The sequence below is a fragment of the Toxorhynchites rutilus genome, chromosome 3, assembly GCF_029784135.1.
Source record: "Toxorhynchites rutilus septentrionalis strain SRP chromosome 3, ASM2978413v1, whole genome shotgun sequence".
Classification (NCBI taxonomy): domain Eukaryota; kingdom Metazoa; phylum Arthropoda; class Insecta; order Diptera; family Culicidae; genus Toxorhynchites; species Toxorhynchites rutilus.
In genome coordinates, this window is record NC_073746.1 from 150,806,590 (window position 1) to 150,830,529 (window position 23,940).

The 23,940-nt window shown below is 37.8% G+C and overlaps 1 protein-coding gene and 1 long non-coding RNA gene across 11 annotated transcripts in view; both read left to right on the forward strand.

The window, feature by feature from the left end:
- The window catches only part of LOC129780200 (dual specificity tyrosine-phosphorylation-regulated kinase 2), a 319,853-nt gene that overhangs the window by 247,065 nt on the left and 48,848 nt on the right, over positions 1–23,940 (forward strand). For all 10 annotated transcript variants that reach the window (XR_008743863.1, XR_008743864.1, XM_055788217.1 and 7 more), the window contains 2 exons: positions 7,606–7,769; positions 7,900–8,177. Coding sequence is in view for 8 of the 10 variants with exons in the window: in XM_055788217.1 (XP_055644192.1) it covers positions 7,606–7,769; positions 7,900–8,177 (442 nt within the window). In the remaining 2 variants the exon portion in view is untranslated. The remainder of the gene's footprint in view (positions 1–7,605; positions 7,770–7,899; positions 8,178–23,940) is intronic.
- LOC129780201 (uncharacterized) lies at positions 13,533–14,359 on the forward strand. The gene is made up of 2 exons (XR_008743865.1): positions 13,533–13,859; positions 13,987–14,359. It is a non-coding gene; the product is annotated as an uncharacterized LOC129780201 (long non-coding RNA).

Below are 23,940 nucleotides of genomic sequence, written 5' to 3' on the forward strand. Positions count from 1 at the left end.
AGTTATACGTACGTGTGCGAGAAACCTTCAAAAATTTGGGTTTTTTTATTTTTAGATCCATAAAAACATAATTTTCATTTAAATGTACCTGTTTTTTATATGCGATTTTTTTTCTCAGTATTTTAGAGCATTGTGCGGTACAATTTTTTGATAATTGAAAATTTTGGAATTATCAAATTAAGTTTTGGGATACTGTACTGCTTTGAAATGTGTTCGTACGTGTTTTTTTATATTTATGATTTTCTTTATAATGTATCGAGGATTGAACGAACTATTTTTTCCTAATTTTTACCGTCTGCATTTTTTTATGAAATAAAAATGTAGATTTAAATTCATAAGACTAAACAAATCAACATCCGATCCATTTACTCGTATAGAAATATCCATTCGAAATTCAAGAAAAAAAAAAATAAATAAATTTTCGATGGTAATTTTATCGTAGTAAGATGCACCATGAGTATTTTTTTCATATTTTCTTTTCCAAGCTATTGAAAATGTCGTAAAGAAGAAAAAATACTACGTTTTTTGCAATAGCTCTTAAAGTGAACCATATTCAGAATATGATTCAGAAAAATTATCTAATTTACAATAATACTTTCCATAGTATTGGTGATAAGGTTTGGAGCTCTTTTCACGAATACACGAATACAATACAATAACAGAAAAATACAGGAAATAAAAAAAATGAGATAATATTAGGAAATTACAAAAACTAGAAATAAAAAATTATCATTAAAAATATATTAGATATTTTCATGTTCTCTAAATATTCTGAAAAAAGATCAACAATATCAAAATACACATACAAAAACAAAGAAAAACATATATATTTGAATATAAATTTAACTTGTAATGGGCCTCAAAATTCTAAGTATACTCAAATTTTAGAAATATTTTTTGTACCGCCCAACACAATTAAAGTTCTGTAAGAGATCACACATATCTAGAAGAACCTTAGAAACATATTTAAAAACGAATTAAAATAGTACTGAATCTTCAAATCTCTTAAAAAAATTCAATATTTAAACATTTTTTTAGTACCGTCATCGGGGGGCAAATTGATCACCGGGGTGAAATTGATCAAACGTATTACTGAAAACAAACATAAATTTTCAGAGGTATTATGCAATTTAATTTTAAACTTTGTTAATCTAACATATCCAATAATCACCCGAAGGTTCGTTTGGTCAACGGCCCTCAACGGATCAGTCATTAAATTGCATAAAAATAATATTTTTCTGGATAGCATTTTCGTTTCCATTTTTATCTCTTGAAAAGAAACATATTTTCAACACATCAAACCAATATTTATAGACGCTAAACACATTAATGCACTTCTAGCCGATACTTGATGAGTTGAATGACTAATAAAATACTTGTAATTACTATTCAAACAAGTGAGAAAAAACTATTTTACAAAAAAGCACCACGAATGACCCGAACCGAATTCCATCATGCGACATATCAAACGTTTTGGTTTGTCAAAACTAGTTCATTGGAGTCCATTTCAAGGGTTTTTGGTCACATTAGGATAACCCGAATGGTCTTCGGATGATCTGCAGTTCAGTGTTTTAATCGAGTTATGGAAAGGCATGACCGCACCTTTAGGTGGATTAAATCAGGTTTTTGTATCCTCAAATCCAAACCCATTTAAATGACCACAGGTGAAGAAATAATTGATTTCCTATACATTTTTGTGCATATGACACTAAAAAATCCTGATAAACATAGATTGATCAATTTCACTCCAAAGCTACATTTTTAAATTTTCCGCTAAAAACATTCCAAATCAACGATTAAAGATTTTTTTGAACAAAATTTCCATAACGTTTTGTGGCCTTAGCACCAGTATTGATTGATAATTGGGGATAGATTTAACAAAAAATTTCGGAAACATTTACATTTTTCTGAAAATTGTGATCAATTTGCCCCCGGTTTACGGTGCTAAAATTTTTGATAAACTTTTTTTTTGATAATATTTTTTCGAAAATTCATAAAAATTTTATGTTCAACAATGTTTGTCAAAAATATTTTTAGCATATTGGACTAATTTTTTGAATTTTCTACATGACTATTTATATGAAAAAAAATTGAAAAACATGATAAATATATATTTTAGATATTACAAAATAAACAATTTTTTTCGTAAATAAAAAAGAGTACTATTTTTTTCCTCAGTGTATATAAGATAAGTGTATATAAGACAGTCACCGTTTTCACCACGTGTTTGGAGTATCGTCCGTAGGGGATCAAAGCCATCATCCCTGATTCAGTGGACACAACCGTTTGGTAATCAGCTGCTTGTTGATTCATCCTGTTCGTCTGTAGGGGCCCCAGCCAAAAGCCCTGAGTCAGTGGACGACTCTTTCGACGGTTGTTTAGCCAACATTGTGACGTATTGATAATATCATCCTGCTGTAAACGCCTAACCAACAGGAAGTGATCGTTCATCATCGACCATCACCATCTCGAATCATCTGTGGACTTCTCGTCGCACACCTACTACGCACACTACAGCAATCGACCCGACATCGCAGAGCGCTCTGTTACGGGCCAACATGACGCCTAAAACCAACACCAACAACGCCACCTGGTTGTCAGCAGTAAAGAAAGGTTAGCCTTACTTGAATTTGTTCGTCCTATTATATGCACACATATTATATTTCGATTATATATGAATTATTGAATTCCGTTGAATTACATTATTGAAGATGAATTTTGAGTAATTTAGAGTTGCGATTTGTTTAGACAATTGAATTTTCGGTTTCGTTAAGTTTCGGCATGATTGGCCACTAGTGTGGGAATTAATCGTTTAGGTGAGCCTTTGAGTTGTGCTAGAAGTGGTTTTGCGTCCACTTTACCTGCCCTGGGAGAGCTAGCGGGCAAAGTAACACGCTACTTCGCATCGATCCTCTTCGAGGGTCGTTGGCGCTTAAGCGGAGTGGTTTAGTCCAGGGACGGGAACAGTACGGGACTGGCTATTTTTCACGTGCGTAAAATTCTGAGTCTGATTAGCCGTCCTGATACAAATTGGTACCCAACGCTTACGAATGTTACAAATTTTATATGTCGACAATCTGAATCGGTCCAGTAGTTCAAAAGTTATGAATTTTTGTAAAAGACATTTTGGAAGAATAGACAAAAAATGATTTTTCGGACCATCGGTTGACTTTGAAAAATCATAACTTTAAAATGACAAAAATCACATCTCTGATTTTTAGACATGCTGTGTAAAAAAAAACCTCAGCTTTCAAGAAAAAATATAAATGAATATAGCGCCCTCTAGTTCAAAGCCATGAAACCATCAAAAATCAAATACAATCAATAATTACTGAAACAAAGTCCAACATTGTGGGAAGCGTAATATTTTTCCCAAAAATACCAACTAATCGTCTTTAAATTGATATGTTGATAAGATATGAAAAGATATGAATTAAAAAAAAAGTCATTTTTGGGAAAAAGGCGAAAAAATGGATTTTTCGGACCATCCCAATATGAAAATGACCCTAATGAAAATATAAAAAATACGGGTCAAATAATATATTATAAATAACAAACTAGAAAAACAAACCACATATCAACAGATCAGCATGGCTTCTTCGCTGGTCGCCAAATCAACACAAACTTAGTGGAGTTCAGCTCCTTCTGTCTGTATCATATGGAGGATGGAGCACAAGTTGATACCGTGTACACCGACATCAAAGCAGTATTCGATTAATTTTTTGCTATACTGACAGCAAAGTTAAAACTTTGGGGTGTCTTTGATGTTCTCGTCCAATGGTTGGAATCCTCCTCGCAGACCGCTTACTCCCTGTGAAATTAGGGAACAATCGTTCCAGTGACTTTCAGAGTACATCAGGCATTCCGCAAGGAAGTAACGTTGGACCGCAACTCTGCTCAATTTACTACAACGATGTATGTCTGATACTTCCCCCAGGATGCAGAATCGCGTACGCTGATGTCCTCAAAATATTCCATGCTGTTCATTCAGTTACCGAGTGCTCCGAGCTGCAGAAATTGATTAACGTTTTCTACGAATGGTGCACATGTACTCAACTTAGCGTCGGCGTTGCGAGGTGCGCAGTGATCAGCTACAGTAAGAAGAAAACTCCGATACAATATGACTATTCTATTAACCTAAAGTGACCAGATGGTCAGAGGTCTAACGCGAGACACAAAAAACAAAACGTTATGTATATACGTTTTGTGAACAAAAACCATAGTTTAGCGAGTCTAAACTGATCAGTATTATTTCTTTTTGAGTATCGGCACTCAGTTGTGATTTTTCGGTGGTTTAGAATTTGTTTACGCCCGAAAATCACTCGCTCAATCAGAGCATTTACGCCTGGCAAGCACGATTCAAATTCTACAATTTTCTTCAAATTACCGAATGGAATGCTCGAAAATTCCAATTCATTTTTCATCGATTTTAGTACATTCAAAAAATGAACTAATTTCGGATGGCGATGAAAGATAATTTATAGGAACAAATTTTCTTTAAATCTTACGTTTATCAAGTCTTCAACAAAAATTATTCAAGGCACAGCAGCAGCACCGTCAAGCAACTTGATGATGTTTCCATACTGCAAGCTCCACCCCACAGCAAAGGAGTTGGTCATCCTGAGGCACTTTGTGTCCGCCAGATATAGCCAATCTGGTATTTTCAATATCATCTCTTTGCCGCTCCTTAAGCCGGGAGATCGAAGCAACCAGCCAAACGGTGGAGAAGAATCTGGCCAAAATGCACATTTTTATGCGGAAGCGTCAAACGAGACCGGCCTTATCTGAGCAGCAGGCAATCACCTAGAAGGAGTAGCTTGAGGTGCTGGTGAAAAACTTCTTTTCGTACTCATAATAAAAGACGAAACGTACTTGATGCTAGAATTCAACGAATGGCAGGGTACCGGGTACTTTACGTTCCCCAGGTAAGCGATGACGTCGAATATATCATTCACATCATGTTCTCGAAGAAGGTTCTTCTCTGACAGACGTGAAAAGAATGTCCAAGCCGTTCTTCTTTCGAGTCATATGGTGAACGGGGAGATATATAGTACGAAGTGCTTGCCGGAGTTGGGAAGGTGATGTGGTCTTTATGTCGAACCTGGGATCAGCCCATTATGCCAAAAGACCACTGGAGGATGAATCTGCTGGAGATAAACATTGTCGCGAAGATTATCAACCTTCCCAACATTCCACACTGCGCTCGATAGAAAACATTTGGGCGAATGGCCAAAATAGAGAGACAGACGACCACCAAAGCCACGAAAATGTAAAATAACACGCCGATATACATCTTTCCATCGGCCATGGTTCAGGTTCCGGCCAACTTCCGTAAAACCACCCAGCGCATTTACTTTACTTTATCAAACAACTCTGCCTCTTTCCGTCGAGTATACATTAGTTCTTCCGGCTTATTTAAAATGTTAAGCCCTGACCGAGCTAGGGGACCAAAAATGACTTTTCGTCTGACTCACGTTGGTCCCTGCGGATCAATAGGGGACTTTTATAAAAACCATTTTCCAATTTTGTTGCTGTCGCTTCCAGTTGACACTCTCTAAACTAAAAAGCCCAATTTCGGTGCGATGAAACCAGCTCAACGTATTAAACTTTGGATGCATTAGAATCGCTCTTGAACAGTCTGCCAAATAAAAGATTTTTTTGAGGTTCATCCATTTAAGAAAATCAACATGATCAAATTATGATATTGAAATATATTGATAAATTAAATGCTCGGCCGCATGTCGCGAAACCTGTCAAAACATACTTGGAAATGCTGGAATGGGAGGTCCTATCCCACCCACCGTATTCTCCAGATATTGCGCCGTCCGATTATTACCTTTTTCGATCGTTGCAACATGGCCTGGTTGACCAGCAAAGTCAAAAGTCAAAAATTGGATCCTGGTTAGCCGACAAACTGATTATTTCCGCAAAGGGATCCGTGAATTTCCAGCAAGATGGGAAAAAGTTGTGACTAGCGATAGATATTAAATTTGTAACCATTTTTGCAGAATAAAGCATCAATTTTTACTTACCTGTACTCCTATTAAATAAATAAATAGAAAAAAATTAAATGCTCTTGAGCAACTTTTTTCGGTCATAAGATGTAGAAAAAAAAGTCACAGGAGGGTTCTGTCCGAGACACAACCGCATTGTTGACGTAGGATTCCGTTAGGCTATCTGTTGATTTTGGATATGTTTGAAGAATTACATAGTTAAACTCTTTGATAATGATTCGATGGCCCCCTCAAAAGCGCCGTTATGTTTGGTTATTGATTTCCGAACACAATTAGCAATTTTTCTCCCCAGTAAAAACATGTTACTTTAATATAGCGAAAACATATTTGAACTGGAAAAGGTAATTTTCTTTTATAATTTTTACTTTCTGAGTGTTTATTCAACCCAATGTGAATTTTAATTGGACTAACAACACCTAATACTATATGTAGAGCAATCACTTTTTTTCTAATATTTCTTCATTTTTTTTTCAATTTTTCTCGCCGTATAAACTTTCCTTGGGTGAAAATGAACACAACAAAACAGACAGCTTAAACCAAACGACCCGTTCTCGAGTGGGAACACACCTTGGTTTTTATTTATGAAAATTGATATAAATCATATATAAAGTCATTTTTAACACAACTGGTACCATATACAATTTTACACTTACACTTGTGCTAAATTTTTCACAATACACGATCGGTCATTGATATGAAATTTCACGAAGCAGCCAATATTAAAGTTCCAAATTTTTTTTTTTTTTTTGCTAGAACTAATCGTATCACTCACCTGGGGGCATTTTTATATTGCAACTTTCATATATTTGCAATGCCGATTTCCTTCGGGCACCTTGGTTTTGATATTTCTGTTAGGGAATACATTTCAGTAGGAACAAAAGCTCCCCCTACTTTCATGTATTTTCAATGTCGATTTCCCCCAAGCAGCTTGGTTTTGATGTCTTTGTTAGGGACGACCCGCCGCATGTGTCGTCAATTTCGACCAACCAGAAGTGAGTATTTCCGTTAGGGGTTGATAGGGGTTGAGATTTTTCAATTGTTCGATAGTTTGTTTAATGACATATATTATTTTCTTCAATACAAAAAATTGTTATGGAGTGCCGAAATCGATTGATGCAAAAATGTTATCAATCCATCATGAAATGACTGAGCAATAAGCGTTTGAAATTGGACAATTTTCACGATGTGCTCGATTTTCGATTTTCAATTTGTTCCCCAATGTGTTCCCGAAAGACGTAATCCTACGTCAAAATACCAGAAGTGTTGAAAAAAGGATGAACATATTTTTGCCCGCTCGCTACCTTTAGCGTGAGAGCTACGGATGTTACCACTACACCAGATCGCCTCCAATACGCAGGTACTTTTGTTCTGGTAACCCAATTGCATTCAAAGTCGATTCTGACTCTCGAATTTCTGAAAAATAATTAATCGTTTAACCAAATGGAATCGAACTGATGTTGTGCTTCCTAGGTGGAAATTACTCCATTATCTTCCGCTAACGTTTGACCATCAATCTACTTCCAGATTCCTACCTTTTTTTTCCAAAAAGTGTTAGAATTTAACCACGGAACTTTTCTTGTTATCTTTGCAGAGGCGATAAAATACTACGGAAACCGACTGACAGATTACGAGAAGCAGGAAATCGAGAAGTATCCAGAAGTCTACTTCCTAGGTCTCGAATCCAACAAAATCAATGCAAAGCAGGGGACTGCGCTCAATTCGGGCTACGATGATGACAATGGCAGTTACAACAAAGTGAGCAATCACACAAATTCCTTTCCTTTCCCATCCCTTCAATTTTATTTTCGTTTATTTTATTTACTCTTTTACACTCCCGTGAATTGATATCATGCCGCGACAGAATTCAAAACATTTTCTTCGACAGATTCTCCGCGATCACATTGGCTACCGGTACGAGGTGCTCGAGGTGATCGGCAAGGGTAGCTTCGGTCAGGTGATCCGGGCGCTGGACTACAAAACCAACCAGCATGTCGCCATCAAAATTATCCGCAACAAGAAACGCTTCCACCACCAGGCTCTGGTCGAGGTACGGATACTGGACGAGTTGCGCAAGAAGGATGCGGACGGGTCGTACAACGTCATACACATGCTGGACTATTTCTATTTCCGCAATCATCTGTGCATCAGTTTCGAGCTGATGAGGTATGTACTTATTTTTTTCTAACGATCGTAATATTCAATCCGAGCACACGGTCCATTGGGTCCCCAGCAGGGTGTGCAGTAAGGATTACAGGGTCCATATGAGACACAAGGTGGACAGCGGTGTGGGGATAGGCAAGGTCCGCATCCGTGTGAACAGCAGCATGATCAATCTGTTGAAATAATCGTGATTCGGGTTTCGTTTAATTCAAAATGATCAGCTCAAAAAATACTCACCACAGTTCCATAAGGGCGTCGGGGAAAAGAACAGGGATTGCAAAATTTCATTCTTCGTGGCAATGGACAACGATGAGATAACATGAAGTATTGCTTTGTAATATCACATAAATTTTGAATGGTTCGCTTCGTCCGAAAGTGAATAATTGAATGATTCTCATTGAGTTTTCAGTTTGCCCAATGGCTACTGTGTGATTTTTTTTTGCTTTGCGGAATTCAAGGTGATTTGAATAGGTGGTATAATTTCTGAAATCCTTAAGGTGGCCGTACACTGATTGACCGGAGGTCAAATATTTGACACTTTTTGACAGAAAAAATTTGGTCAAAATTTAGTACAAAGGGCCTGGCAGGGTAAGGAAGTAAAAAGTGCCCCCAAACCAAATCACTAGCTGTATGGCAAATATTTTAAAGGATATTAAATAAGAAATTTTGGCGGTTTATTTGAACCCCTATGTGGTTTGACGTAGGATCTATAGTGAAAAACGTACTTTTTCGTTTATTTCACGACATCCTCAAAAGATCCGAGAAAAAAATTTGAAAAAAATACTGAATGTGCATCTTACTACGGTGTATCAAGAAAAAATATCAAAAAAAATTTCATCAAAAATTTTAGTACTAAAAAAATATTGAAATTATGAGAAAAAAATTTCGGGATTTAGAGATTCAGTACTACTCTAATTCATATTTAAATGTGCTCCTACGGCTTTTCTAGATTGATAAATATCTTCAATTTTTTTTTTCATCTAATAATAAAAAAAATAAATACACAGTACAAAAAAAAATTTATAGATTTTCTGGCATTTCGAAACTTTGAGACCCACAGCTGCTCAAATTTTTATTTAAATTCATTCGTTTGTGTCTTTTTTCTACATGTGGCAGAATTTTTCCTGAATTTTGAAGAGCACTGCGACGCACAAAAATAATTTTCTTCATCGTCTGCATTATTTTTTTTATTTTCTCGAAATTGATTATTTTATTGTATTCGTGGTTTTCAATTGTAAGATTAAAATAATAAAAAAATCGGATTTTTTTAAGTGTTCTTCTCATTAATCCGAATGATCTTTTCACAAGGACTTTATTTTTTTTCTCACAGAGCTCTATCGTTCTGCTGACTCCTATGAATTTGGTAAACCATCTAAATCCAATGTAAATATAATCTCATATATTTTAAGATACGAGAAAAAAAAGTTGTACAGCGCAATGCTCTAAATATACCGACAAAATTTAGACATATGAAAAACAAAATTTAAAAAATATTAGAGCAGTTATTGGTCTCTAAATTCAAAATAAATTAAAAATGCCCAAAGGCCAAAAAACAAAAATTTTTTAGCACACTCCTCTTAAAAATTCAAGAAAAAAATACGCTATATGTGGAAAAAACAACACATATGAACACATTTAAATAAAAATTAGAGTAAAATTAGGTCTCAGAGTAATATTTTTTGACGTAGGACTACGTCTAACCGGAAGATATAGGGGGTGAAATGGAAATCTAGGCACTGAACAAGTAGGAAAAAATGCAAGATTTGGAACGCTTATAAATCGAGCATTTCTCAATAGATCGCATAGGTTTTTGCATCAATTGATAGGAAATATATCTACGCATCTATCTTCATTATGATTTTTTTTTCATTTTTCATTTCACATTTCATTTTTCTTGAGATAAATAATTGAATAATTGTTAAATATCAAGCATTGTCAAAATGCACTATGTGCCCATTTTTGATTGGTCCATTTTGTGCTCCTCAAATCATACCGACCAAAACGGGCAACCAGAGCAGCAGCGAAATAGAATGAAGCACGATTGAAAAGGAAAAAGAAAAAAATTAACGAAACATTGGTCGCAGTCTCACACATGCGTAATTCTCGAGCCAGCCAGTCAGCTTAAAAATCCCCGCTCCGCTGCCGTAACGATCATTCTCATTCAAACCGTACACCACATCGGTTCGCATCACAACACATCAACAAACCAACCCAAGCAGCCATGTCTGGACATGGTAAAGGAGGAAAAGTGAAGGGAAAGGCAAAATCCCGCTCGAACCGTGTTGATCTGATCTGAAGTTCTCCGCAAGGGTAGCCAGGCCGAGCGCGTTAGTACCAGTGCACCAGTCCACCTAGCCGGCGTTATATAGTTTCGGCCGCCGAAGTGATCGAGTTAGCTGGCAAAGCTGCTTGCGACGATAAGAAAATCCGCATTCGTAACAGAACACATTCGGTTCGGTGGACATCAAGACAACAGGCAGTTGCAGCGAGTGGCGAGTGGCAAACGCAATCGCAAAACGGCATCAGGTAGCAGAAGAAAAAAGTTTGTTCTTTATACAAACTGCTTTGGTGGCAAATCCAGAACAAGGCGGCATCAAGGGCGTTCGAAATGGTTTTTTTCAAAACCACGAGTACTAAGTTTTCTAAATTGGAACCATTCCATAAAACAAGGCGCTTTTCAGGGCCATTAAACCTTTCAAAAAAGAGTTTAGGAAATACAGTTCAATGCTTTCTAAAACATTATCCAAAATAATAATAAGACACAAATTGATTTTTTCATGATTTGTTTGCCAGGATCTGATGAGTATGTGAATTTGGCAGCTGTTCTGAGCTTATTGATAGTTGGGGACTTTCCTGATTATTCAATTTTCTCCAATTCTTAAATTATTTCTAGATTGAAAGTACAGTAATTTACTATTAGTTCGACATTTAGCTAATTGGACGGACATGTAATGCGACAAAGCTACGGAAAGTCATCGCAGTTTGGTGGAAGTTTATGGTGACCATACTCCAATTGATCAGACATGGTTTGCACAATTTAAAAGTGGTAATTTTGACTTGGAAGACGAAGAACATTCCGGACCGCCAAAAAAGTTTGAAGATGAAGAATTGAAGGCTTTACTCGATCAAGATCCGTCACAAACGTAACAAGAACTTGCAGATACACTTGGAGTAGCTCAGAAAACCATATCCGATCGTTTAAAAGCAATGGGAATGATCCGAAAGATAGGACATTGGGTGCCGTTTTTTCACGTGCGAACAAAGAAAGGGTTTTTCGCATCGAATCGTTACTGGCGATGAAAAGTGGGTCCATTTTGACAATCATAATTCAACGACCGCGCGGAATATTCACGGCCAGAAGGTTACGCTGTCTATTTGGTAGGACCAGCTGGGTGTGGTGTACTATGAGTTGCTAAAACTGAATGAAACCATTACGGAGGACCTCTATCGACGATGCGTTTGAGCCGTGCACTGAAAGAAAAACGGCCACAATACGAGCAAAGACACAATAAAGTTATTTTACAGGACGACAATGCTTGGCCGCATATCGTGAAACCGGCCAAAATATACTTAGAAACGCTGAAATGGGAGGTCCTATCCCACCCGCCGTATTCTACAGACATTGATCCGTCTAATTACTACCTTTTTCGATCGATGCAACATGGCCTGGTTGACCAGCACTTCTCCAATATTGATGAAGTCAAAAACTGGATCGATTCGTGGTTAGCCGACAAACCGGCCCATTATTCCCGCAAAGAGATCCGTGAATTGCCAGAAAGATGGGAAAAAGTTGTGACTAGCGATTGGTACCGAAACTTAGCGGTACTCATATTATAAAATTTGACAATATTTCACATCTGGTCATTTAATCAATTTAAGTTATTTCTGACCCTAAGCGTGGATTAGCTGGTACAGTTTTGTCGACTAGAATAAAGAGGATATTCGAAAGTAAATACTCCCGAAAATGTGCCTCAATGTAAGAGGATCAAATATTATGAGAGCCTTATTCCCGAAGTCAATAGTAGTTGCGAACTTGCGTCCTACTTACTACTCAATACCAGCAGCTCAATATGTAGGAAACTAAATCCTCTCACGAGTGAAAAAGACCTACAGTTCCAAAAATATCCATCAAACGGCCGACGGATAAAAATATTGTTGGGATGATACACCGTAAATTAATCACTCCCAGTATCTCCCGTGTCGGATACACAAGCCTTGACAAATATCCTGAGCACACCAGATAACGCCTAATAAATCATTCATAATAATGTCGAGATGCTCGAACCCTCGTCCATCGCTTAGTTCCTCATCCATCGAATCGTCAAATAGCGCACCACGGTAAACGTGGTGAGCGAGAGAAGCGAATGAACAGAATAAAACCGAAACAATGATACATCCCAATCCGAAGGATTCGACGGCCCTTTCCACCTGTACCTGGGAGGCGGTTGGGACTGGGAAAATAATTTATGGCAAAAAATATCACACAATTTATCGCCCTGTAGCTCAAGTTCATCACCCACCATGGAAACCAAGCTCCCATCGTTGATGCATGCCGAGTGTAGCTCCAAATTTCGCTTTTTAGGCCTTTTGCGGGGGTAGCAATTTGGTGCTAATCAACCGGTTAAATTAGGCTACGAAAGGAACACGCTTCACTCGCCAATCAAGCCCCGAGACCTTCCCACATGACTAATGATTCTGATGAACTTGGAATATCCATGTTTGCAACCGGCTGTTTTTTCGCGTTTCATTCAACTAGTGGGCAGAAAAGTGTTTTGATGATTCGAAAAACATGACGTAAACACACAACCGAACACACAATCTTCGCACACGCTCCACTTTTGCCAACTTCGTAGCCGAGATTTGATGCAATACGCTCCGTGCGAACAACGTCATGTGGAAGCACGAACTTTGGCTGCAGCAAATCAGGCTCTGGTCACGAACTTTGGGGCGCCACAGACCAGAGCTGCCGACCTCTCCCACCCCCCTGTTTCTGATTATCGTTAAATTTAGGTTGGCTTGTATTCTTCCCGATTGGAGCTCTCAGTGGTGGTATTCGGTAAAAATATTTGGCAACTGCATAGCTTTTGCTCCGAGACAGGATTATGTCGTGTCTGGCCGGGAGTTGTTCCGGGAGGTGGGGAGTTTAAAAATAATTATGGATGCATGTACGAAGGACGCTTACGACACTTCATTGCTAGCTTTCAAGGCGGAACTACTAGAGAAGCATAAAATCGATTTATCGATGAGCAAACGTAGATAGGGTTAGCCATTGGGCGTAAATTATTGAAAAGTTAAAACCGGTACTCACGTTTCGCGTTGAAATAGCGAAGCTCAATATTCTGTGCTGATTCAATTGAAGTTTGTTTCAAGGTGGAAAATCTCTCCGTGTTCAAACCTGAACAACTCTTCATTGGGGCTGTGCAGGATATAATCACAGCAACCTATGCTTTTACAGATGTTCAGAAAATAAACGGTGAAAGTCATTTCATTTTCAAATTTCGGCCGGAGCAGGAGCAAAATTTTCAGTAATCAAGCACGAAAAGAATCCTTTGGAAGCAAATCAAATCCCTTATAAAGCAAGAATATATTGAACCTATTCACAAGACCATTCATTCAAGTAACTAAGAAGTTAAAATGCCGAAGAAAATCTGCTGCTTACCATGCACACTCCCGTGTGGACCCTGCGTGAGTTTCGTCAGATATAACCTCCAATAAAATCAATTTCGTTTGTACAAATTGACAAATTTGCAAAATGCGAAAAATTCGAAATCGACCTCCGAGATACGTCGGTACAGTTGCCTCCATTTTGCAGGGCCCCTGTGGACCTTGCTGTGATCCGTGTTGTCCGCCAGTGTGTGGCCCATACCAACCGTGCTTTGGTACATGCTCGCAGATAGGGTGTGCGCCATGTGGACCGTGCGGTCCGTGCGGACCATATGGACCATGTTTACCATGTGGACCTTGGGCGCCATTGCCACCGTGTGTTCCATGTGGACCTTGTAGCCCTTGCGGGCCTTGCGAGCCTTGTGGTCCGTGCGGACCTTACGGACCTTGCGGACCTTGCGGACCTTGCGGACTATGTGGACCATGTGGGCTTTGTAGAGATTCAAACAACGCATGTTAAATGAATAGTTCCAGAATATTTTTAATTCAGAAATAAATGCTCTTCCAAAGTTGAATTCTAATCATCCAATGTTTTTTTTCCCTTAAAGGGAGTCATTTGAAGGATTCAAGAAATGCGCGAACTCAAAAAACTCATCGGAAATATCCTACGGTTCACAGAGTACATGTCGGTACTAGAGAAATGAAGATTCCTGGAATGTTCATAGATTTTAGGAAGGATGTTTTAATCAATAGGATGAGATGATGGGTCTGATCACGAACACCACTTCACGGTGAAAAAAAAAATTAAGTGCATATAATCTTGTATACAATTCATTTCGGTTTCATCGATAAGTGGCGTTCCTGATCAGATTCACAACCTCACCGTCACCGTTTCTTCAACTATTCTTATGGACTTACCTAGCCGATTCCAAAGTTACCATTGATGATGTAGGGTAAATGATCTTGGTGTGTCCAATTTAGGGTGTTTTCACGCAACTAGTAAATGCAAATCGATTTTTCTTCATTAAAATCACATATAATCAAAACGTTGTTGTTGTTTGTTGAAAAGCCCTAAGTCTCTAGTTTCTAATTCAACCATAAGACGTTGAAATTATTCAAATATTTATGTTTTTTAACTATTTTCCTCGAAGAGAAATTATGATTATGGTTTGTACACCTCTGATCATGGTTTGTCCGAAAAATGATCATGGTTTGTCCAGTTTTAAAAATCACTATGGGTCTAAAAAATAAAATAAACAGAAAGAAAGTTTCTTTGTGTTGAGTGTGTTGAGGTGAACACTTCTGAAATGCCCAAGAAAAGGCAATACTTGAAGAAAGGCTAAATTATGAATGGATCATGATGACAGTAAACTCAAGCAATGAGAAATGCAACATCTACTCGAAAATTCGAATTTCTTCATTCAAAAATAGTGATTTCTAAAATCGGACAAACCACAATTATTTTTCGGACAAACCATGATCAGAGGTGATCAAACCATGATCAAAGTTTCGCTTTGAAGAAAATCGTTAAAAAACATAAAATTTTGGATAATATGAACGCCTTATGGTATTATTAGCAACTAGAGACTTGGCGCTTTTCAACAAACCCAAACTCATCATAATTATATGCGATTTTTGTTAATAAAAATCATTTACTAGTTGCGTGAAAATATCCTAAATCGAACAAACCAAAATCATTTACCCTAGTTTGTTTCGATGCGTTGTTTCACCTTGTTTTTTCAATGCATTGGTATTGTCCATTGTACCACGTTTATCTTCAAAAATTGTTTTATGGCTGAACAAAAATTTCATATACACTGTATGTTTTCCACTGAGAAATTTCATAAATTTGAAAACTTTGCAGATTTTGAAACTACCATTTGCCAAACAACAAAGTCAAATGTAAACACTGATACCAGGTGGTTGTTTCGAATGTATGACCACAGTGCGGAAAGTGTCAAAAAGAAATGATTCATATCGTATTTTGAACAATATTTGATAAAACGACGAAAAGCACGTTTTTGTAACTATAGTAGTTTGCGAGCAGCAGTGGTTTGAATGGAACGTGGTTTATAGTGCGCGTCGGAAATCATGTGTGACGAAAAACACGAATTTTGGGGGTTCTCCGTAGCCACATTGGTTGCGTGTTCGCTTAGTAAGCGATCGATTGTGAGTTCAAAACTCAGGGCCCTCATTGACCATCTTTGTGTTGTTACAGAATAACTACATCCGCGCAACAATCATTAGCGATGGAGATCGATCCACGGTCGAAATAAGATCGATTCATCCATACAACTGCTCTGCTCTGCAAGACACATCGGGCTGCTGTTCTATAAATAACTCAACAATGATCAATCAACTGTCTCCGCTGTCCGGTCTAACTGGATAATGGAAGAACAGATAGAAAACTCTTACGCCTAAATGGCTACTGTGTAAATGTGTGCCATATGCAATGGTGTAGAAGGGAATACTCTAACGCCGAAAAATGGGAACTGTGTAATGTGCTAATTATAGATATGATAAATAAACATGCGACATTCGGCTCTGTCACAGCTAAAATGCTAATGAGTCTAAAATAAACAAAAGGGATAAAAAACACGAACAACAACGCACCTGCCCATAACGCGCTGATGGTGTAGCAATTTTTAACCGATAAGGGCATTTCAGTGTTCGAACATGCCACGTACTCGCCAGATCTAGCCCCATGCAACTTTTTTCTAATCCCCAAGATCAAATCCGTGTTGAAAAGTACCCGATTTCCTTCCGTAGAAGAGGCGAAGGAAAAAGCTACGCGGCTTTTGAACGCCATCACAAAAGAAGAGTTTCAGCACTGCTTCGAACAATGGAAAAGACATATGGAAAGGTGTGTGAGGAACCAAGGGGAGTATATTGAAGGGGAGCATATCGTTGTATCGTAATTTTTAAAATATAACCCCTTTTCGTCACCAGTCTCGTTATTTAATAGCCATACCTCGTAAATGGTCGGTGTTCAGACAGACCGGACCAAGTAACAAAACAAGACAAAATGAGTTAATAGTAGCAAACGATCAAGAATTTCCTAACCTACATTCTACTTCTATCAGATCAAACTTATGTTGTAAAATAATAGTATGCTGTCAGAGTGGACCAAGTGCATACAACCGTAGCGACTAGAGGGAAGTCACGTTTATGTGACAACCAGAAAATGGAATGAATTTCAAATGAAATGTTGGATTCCTTCGCATCAGAAGATTATTCCCTTTATCTTTCGGCAAAGTAACTCATACTGAAACCCAATGTATATGTTTTTGGGACAATTCATAGTTATTGAAAAGTTGATCGAATATATTATTATATTTTGTTCAGATAGAGTGAACCAAGCGCCAGAGAGTAAAAGAATTGTTATTATTAAGCTTTTCATGATCCATTTCAGATCCAACCATGGTCTTGCATTGACTGCACGTACTCTTTTTCATAATCATGCCAATCCGTTTGTTGTTGAAACATATTTTATAGAAAATCAAGAATTGTACTTAAAAATACATACTAATCGATTATTTTTGGTAAGCAAAATACTGTTTCTAACCATGAGAGGAAATCCTACTGAATAAATGAAATGATTTCATCATCAAAGCGTTCAGTCATAGGGGAACAAGTCTCTGAAAATATGTTTTTGTTCAGTCAGAATGGACCAAGTACGCATAGCCATTCGTTAAAACCTCTCGATTGACCTTAATGAGGTTTTTTTGTTGTAATAATGCCATTATACGACCTTGTTAAACAGTAACTAAGAGCTGTAGAAAAACATTTAGGGATAATTATTGGAAGTTACAAAAACTACATCGCTTCAAACTTTTGGTTCGGTTTACTCAAAATCATAATTATGTTACTTAGTCCGGTCTGACTGAACACCGACCAGATGTGACACAAAAACTATATTAATTTAATGTAAAATGAATGCATATACATCCAAACTAGCGTTGGCAGAAAACATTTTATCTTCGGCAGAAATAATGATTTTTCGTGTGCTGAAGGGTCAAATTAGCAAATGATGAGCTATTTTAAAAGCTTTAAAATGTTTGTATGTATGGGAGCAGACATCTCTTTTTTTTCTTTTTTTCTCTTTTGGCATTGTACCAAAAACAAAAGTCCATACAATGTCAACGGGAATCGAACCAAGGCCAGATGGAGTGCAAGGCTGTTTAACACGACCACGCTATCCACATAGCTACTGGTGCTGTTGCGTAAATGCGTGATAATATTACACCACATTATAAAATGAATTTGGAAAGTGCTTTCTAAGAGCAAAAAGGAGATCTATATCCATCTCGGTCTGGGCCGTGTATTTGGCAAACTATACGAAAAGCTTTAATACGTGCATATTTTGAAATAGCATATATCAGCCATTCCATGTGAAAACGATATAGTGCTTCTAAGATTTCCATGGAAAGTGGTAGTTTTGTTCTTTATTGCAAAATATTAGACCCGCATTTTTTAATTTTTTCGCTAGGGTGACCATTTCCATTTTAGGGTGGTTGAAATAACAAAAACAATGGATTTTGTTTTCGTAATTATTGATTGTAGTCGTTTTTTGTTGTTTTCATGGCTTTGGGCTAGAGGCGCTATAGCTTTTTATATTTTTTCTTGAAAGCTGGTGATTTTTTACATAACATATCTCGATATCGAAGATGCTATTTTTTGTAGTTTTTGAGATATGATTTTTCAAAATTAACCGGTGGTCCAAAAAATCACTTTTTGCAAAAATTCATGACATTTGAACTACTGAACCGATTTAGATGATCGACAACCTTCTTTGAAAAAATATCACACTTGTGGGAAAACTGGATTCTAGTCGCATAGGTCTAGCCTAGTCACTTAGGAATATTGAACGAAGACTTTAAACATGTTAACTTTGAAAAATCATATCTCAAAAACGGAAAAATGGCATCTCCGATATCGAGATATGTTATGTAAAAAAACTTCAGCTTTCCAGAAAAAATATAAAAAAATGTAGCGCCCTCTATCTTTAACCGAGAAAGCTTTGAAAAACTGACTCAATCATAAAATCCAAATATTCCCCAAATATAATGTTTCTACAAAGAAAACTAATTCATAAGTTTTAATTTGATATGTCGATCATTTGAATCGGCCCTGTAGTTCAGAAATTATGAATTTTTTGTAGTGGAAAAAAGTGGAAAAAAGTGGATAATTTGTTTTTTCGAAGCAGCATCTCTGATATCCAGATATTTTATGTAAAAAATCCTCAGCTTTCAAGAAAAACATAAAAAGATATAGCGCCCCCTGGTCCAAAGCTATGAAAACAACAAAAATCGACTGCAATCAATAATTACGAAAACAAAATCCATTTGTTTACCTATTTCATTTTTTTTTATAAAGGGCTAGCTCATTGGCTTCAATTTGATATGTCGATCATCTAAATCGGTTCAGTGATTCAAAAGTTATGAAATAAAAAAAAAAAGGAAATAATTGATTTTTCGGACCACCCCAAAATGGAAATGGTCACCCTAGCGAAAATAAAATCGGGTCTCATGTTTTGTGATAAAGAACAAAATAACAACCTTTCACGAAAATCTGAGAACCACTATATCGGTTTGGCATGGAATGGCTGATATGTTATACAGGAAAACCTGTTTTTGTGCGGTCGTTTTTTATGCGATTTCTTTTTGTGCGATTTTCTGTTCTTGTGCGTTTTTTTTATGCGATTTATTTTTGTGTGGTATATGAAATGCACTATGTTGCACTCCATCAATTGCATCCATCAAATGCACTATGTTGCACTCGACATGATTTCTAATAGCAACAAGTTTCGACATGAACTAAAAGAACAACACAGCCATGCGCAATCGAATAGGCACTCTGTCCCATCGCAAAGCGGGGAAACAAAAGGAAATCGAACCGTGAACAGCGTGGATTTTTTTTATGCGGTCCCTATCTACCGCACTATCAATTTTGTACCGAACACGATTTTGTAAAGCTGCTGATGAAGTTTCGCACGATTTTTTTATGCGACTTTTTTGTACGGTCCCTATCTCCGCACGAAAAAAGGTTTGCCTGTACAAATGACGGGAGTATCGGGGAGTAGCGCATTTTCTGCTATTTTTAGGCTCATTTAATGTAATAAATCGGGATGCCAAAACATGTGCTTAAAATTAATTTTGGTGTAGATTTGAAAGGTTTGGTTCTAAACCGTTCATTAGGTGGCCCCAAATTTTCCTTAAAAACGAAACGTAATAGCGACGATGAAACTATATTTCAGAAGAAAAGACGGGTGGGTAATGTTCTTGATGCGGGTTTTCTGATTGTCGTGAGCAGCTTTGCAAGCCAACTCGAGCACTCCGACGGTTGAAACTCTATAGTCGCTGTTAGGTATACTGGTGCTCCGGCACCAATCCGTTCGGCCTAGTTACCCTTGCGGAGCAATCAGTGAATGCGACCAACAGAGAACTGGAGACCTGCACGGTTCGAGTGAGACTTTGCCTTTCCCTTAACTTGTCCTCCTTCGTTACGTCCACGATGCCGATGCCGTACAACCACACGGGTTTACGGTTTGAAAGAAAATAAGATATTTTTTGGGGTCCGCGTGTTTTATACTCTAGCGGTACACACTCACAGGATAGAACCAAAATGGCAGACTCAGCCAGAGGGGCGAGTCCAACGAGACGAACGAATAAGCGTTAAATGGGAGCGATGGCAAAAAAATACATTCATTACGATTTGTTCCCTCGTTGGATTCACATGCAGGCTAAAAAGGGTCCTTTTCAGGATCACAAAATTATCTTCAATCTAAAGAGTTTATTGTTTTGTTATCACTCGATATCCCCATCTTGTTCGGCTAAACCTTTCTGTTTAGCGATTGCATTTGCCACTCGCCACAGCTTTCACAGTTGGAAAATTTCTTCCCATCCAGCTTGTGACATATTTTACAGTAAATTACATTCAATGGCACGTCGCATTACCACCACTCAGTGTCGGATTGGAGGTAATTTTAACCTGTAATTGAACATTTGTGATGACAGTGGTACAGTGTCGACTTTCAATGTGGGGTCATAACTTGGACCCCGAACTCTATGTTTACAAAAATGTCCAACTAAATAAGTCGCATTACATGTCCGTCCAATTAGCTAAATGTCGAACTAATAGTAAATTACTGTACTTTCAATCTAGAAACAATTTAATAATTGGAGAAAATTGAATAATCAGGAAAGTCCCCAACTATCAATAAGCTCAGAACAGCTGCCAAATTCACATACTCATCAGATCCTGGCAAACAAATCATGATAAAATCAATTTGTGTCTTATTATTATTTTGGATAATGTTTTAGAAAGCATTGAACTGTATTTCCTAAACTCTTTTTTTAAAGGTTTAATGGCCCTGAAAAGCGCCTTGTTTTATGGAATGGTTCCAATTTAGAAAACTTAGTACTCGTGGTTTTGAAAAAAACCATTTCGAACGCCCTTGATGCCGCCTTGTTCTGGATTTGCCACCAAAGCAGTTTGTATAAAGAACAAACTTTTTTCTTCTGCTACCTGATGCCGTTTTGCGATTGCGTTTGCCACTCGCCACTCGCTGCAACTGCCTGTTGTCTTGATGTCCACCGAACCGAATGTGTTCTGATCCGAATGCGGATTTTCTTATCGTCGCAAGCAGCTTTGCCAGCTAACTCGATCACTTCGGCGGCCGAAACTATATAACGCCGGCTAGGTGGACTGGTGCACTGGTACTAACGCGCTCGGCCTGGCTACCCTTGCGGAGAACTTCAGATCAGATCAACACGGTTCGAGCGGGATTTTGCCTTTCCCTTCACTTTTCCTCCTTTACCATGTCCAGACATGGCTGCTTGGGTTGGTTTGTTGATGTGTTGTGATGCGAACCGATGTGGTGTACGGTTTGAATGAGAATGATCGTTACGGCAGCGGAGCGGGGATTTTTAAGCTGACTGGCTGGCTCGAGAATTACGCATGTGTGAGACTGCGACCAATGTTTCGTTCATTTTTTCTTTTTCCTTTTCAATCGTGCTTCATTCTATTTCGCTGCTGCTCTGGTTGCCCGTTTTGGTCGGTACGATTTGAGGAGCACAAAATGGACCAATCAAAAATGGGCACATAGTGCATTTTGACAATGCTTGATATTTAACAATTATTCAATTATTTATCTCAAGAAAAATGAAATGTTATTCATTATGATAGATGCGTAGATATATTTCCTATCAATTGATGCAAAAACCTATGCGATCTATTGAGAAATGCTCGAGTTATAAGCGTTCCAAATCTTGCATTTTTTCCTACTTGTTCAGTGCCTAGATTTCCATTTCACCCCCTATATCTTCCGGTTAGACGTAGTCCTACGTCAAAAAGCATCAATAAAATATATATAAAAGTTGTACCTTTTGCTATGATTTTAGATTTTTGGCATTAATAGAAGGGTCCAGAATAAATATTTTTCTAGATTTTTTGTCTATATATGTTTTTGTTTCTCAAAACTGAAAACATGTCTTCGCAATAATTCTTCCTAGTCCAACAAATATTAGATGGTGGAACATTTCGATGACGCTCGTCTCCTGGAATACGATATTTTGCTCGACGCGACAGTGATTATAGCCGTGGCGATTTGCCTAACTTTTGTAATGTTAAACTTTATCGATATATCGCCAATCGACACGACGCATCTTCGCCAACAACACGACAGGAACGCGCGGGATTCCATGTCTTGATTGGAGAAGTTTGGACCGGGAAACCTAGAAATTTGCACTGTAGTCATAACTTTTTTTTTATGGTTTCTGGATTCCGACATAGTGCCTTAACAGGTTAATTCCTGGAAAAAATTCAATGAATCATACATATTTATAAATAAGTTTGGTTCAGCTTTTTTTTTAATTTAAATCGTTTAATTTTACAGGCTCAGTTACATAGGTTTAAAGGAGCCGAACTCCTTACTGTATTGTTACTAGTATATATACATTTTTCCTTAATTCTAATGTTAATGATATAGGAAACCGATTACTCGCGGTCGACTCGAGTTTAGAAGGGTGACATATTTTCTTCAGGAAAAGGAGGGGATATGAGGATATGTTGACAATGATCACACTCACACTCACCACACTCAATTCTTAAACCTATCTTATATCTAATATGTATTTACATTTCATCTTATTCTTAAGAAGGGATCCGATCTCTCACAAAGGAAAAGGAAAAGGAAAAACTAAGGGTATAAGGACAATCACACACGAAGATCGATAGCTTTAAGGAATACATATATTTGGGACATGTAATCAAGGTCTAAGTGCTCCCGTGGCCGAGTGGTTAGCGTCAAAACCTAACATGCCGGGGGTTCGGGTTCGATTCCCGTTCTGGTCGGGGAAATTTTTCTTCAAAGAAATTTCCTCTGACTTGCACTGTGGTCACGCGTATTCTAGAGCTTGCCACTCAGAATACATTCAAGGCGTGTTATTTGGCATAGAAATCTCAACTAAGTACTAATGAAAATGACGCAAGTAATACTACGTTGAGACGGCGGAGTTCCTCTAGGAACGTTAGTGCCATATAAGAAGAAGAATCAAGGTCTAACCGAGCCAACACGTCTCTCACCGGCACCATGGGCTGCCTTCCTCGGGCCCGAAGGGTGTCTTCTAAATTCGATCTGGCGACAAGATACAGCTCGCATGACCAAACAACGTGCTCGATGTCGTGGTAACCTTGGCCACAAACACAAAGATTGTTGTCGGCAAGATTAATACGAAAGAGTAGCGCATCTCACGAACAGTGATTGGACATGAGTCGGGAGAAGGTTCGAATAAAGTCCCGACTCAAGTCCAGACTTTTGAACCATGGTTTGAGGCTAACCTTAGGGATAATCGAGTGGAGCCACCGGCCCAAAGAAATTATGGTTCAGCTTTGTATCAGGAGAATTACATTTAATGTAAATGTTTTAAAAGTGTGGGCCGGAGAGCTTCTTTGACAGTGCTAATTTCGACCAGGAAAACATTGACAGGAATCCCAATGTATTTTATATGTATAGATTTCACTCTGATAAGGTAAATCTGGAAGGATGGCATCTCTGGTTCTAGCTTCACTCTTTATTGATTTTTTTCCTGGTTTCAGCTTGAAATAGAAAAAAAGGTCGATTGCAACTTTTTGTGTTTTTTTTCGATCGATGTTGGACAAA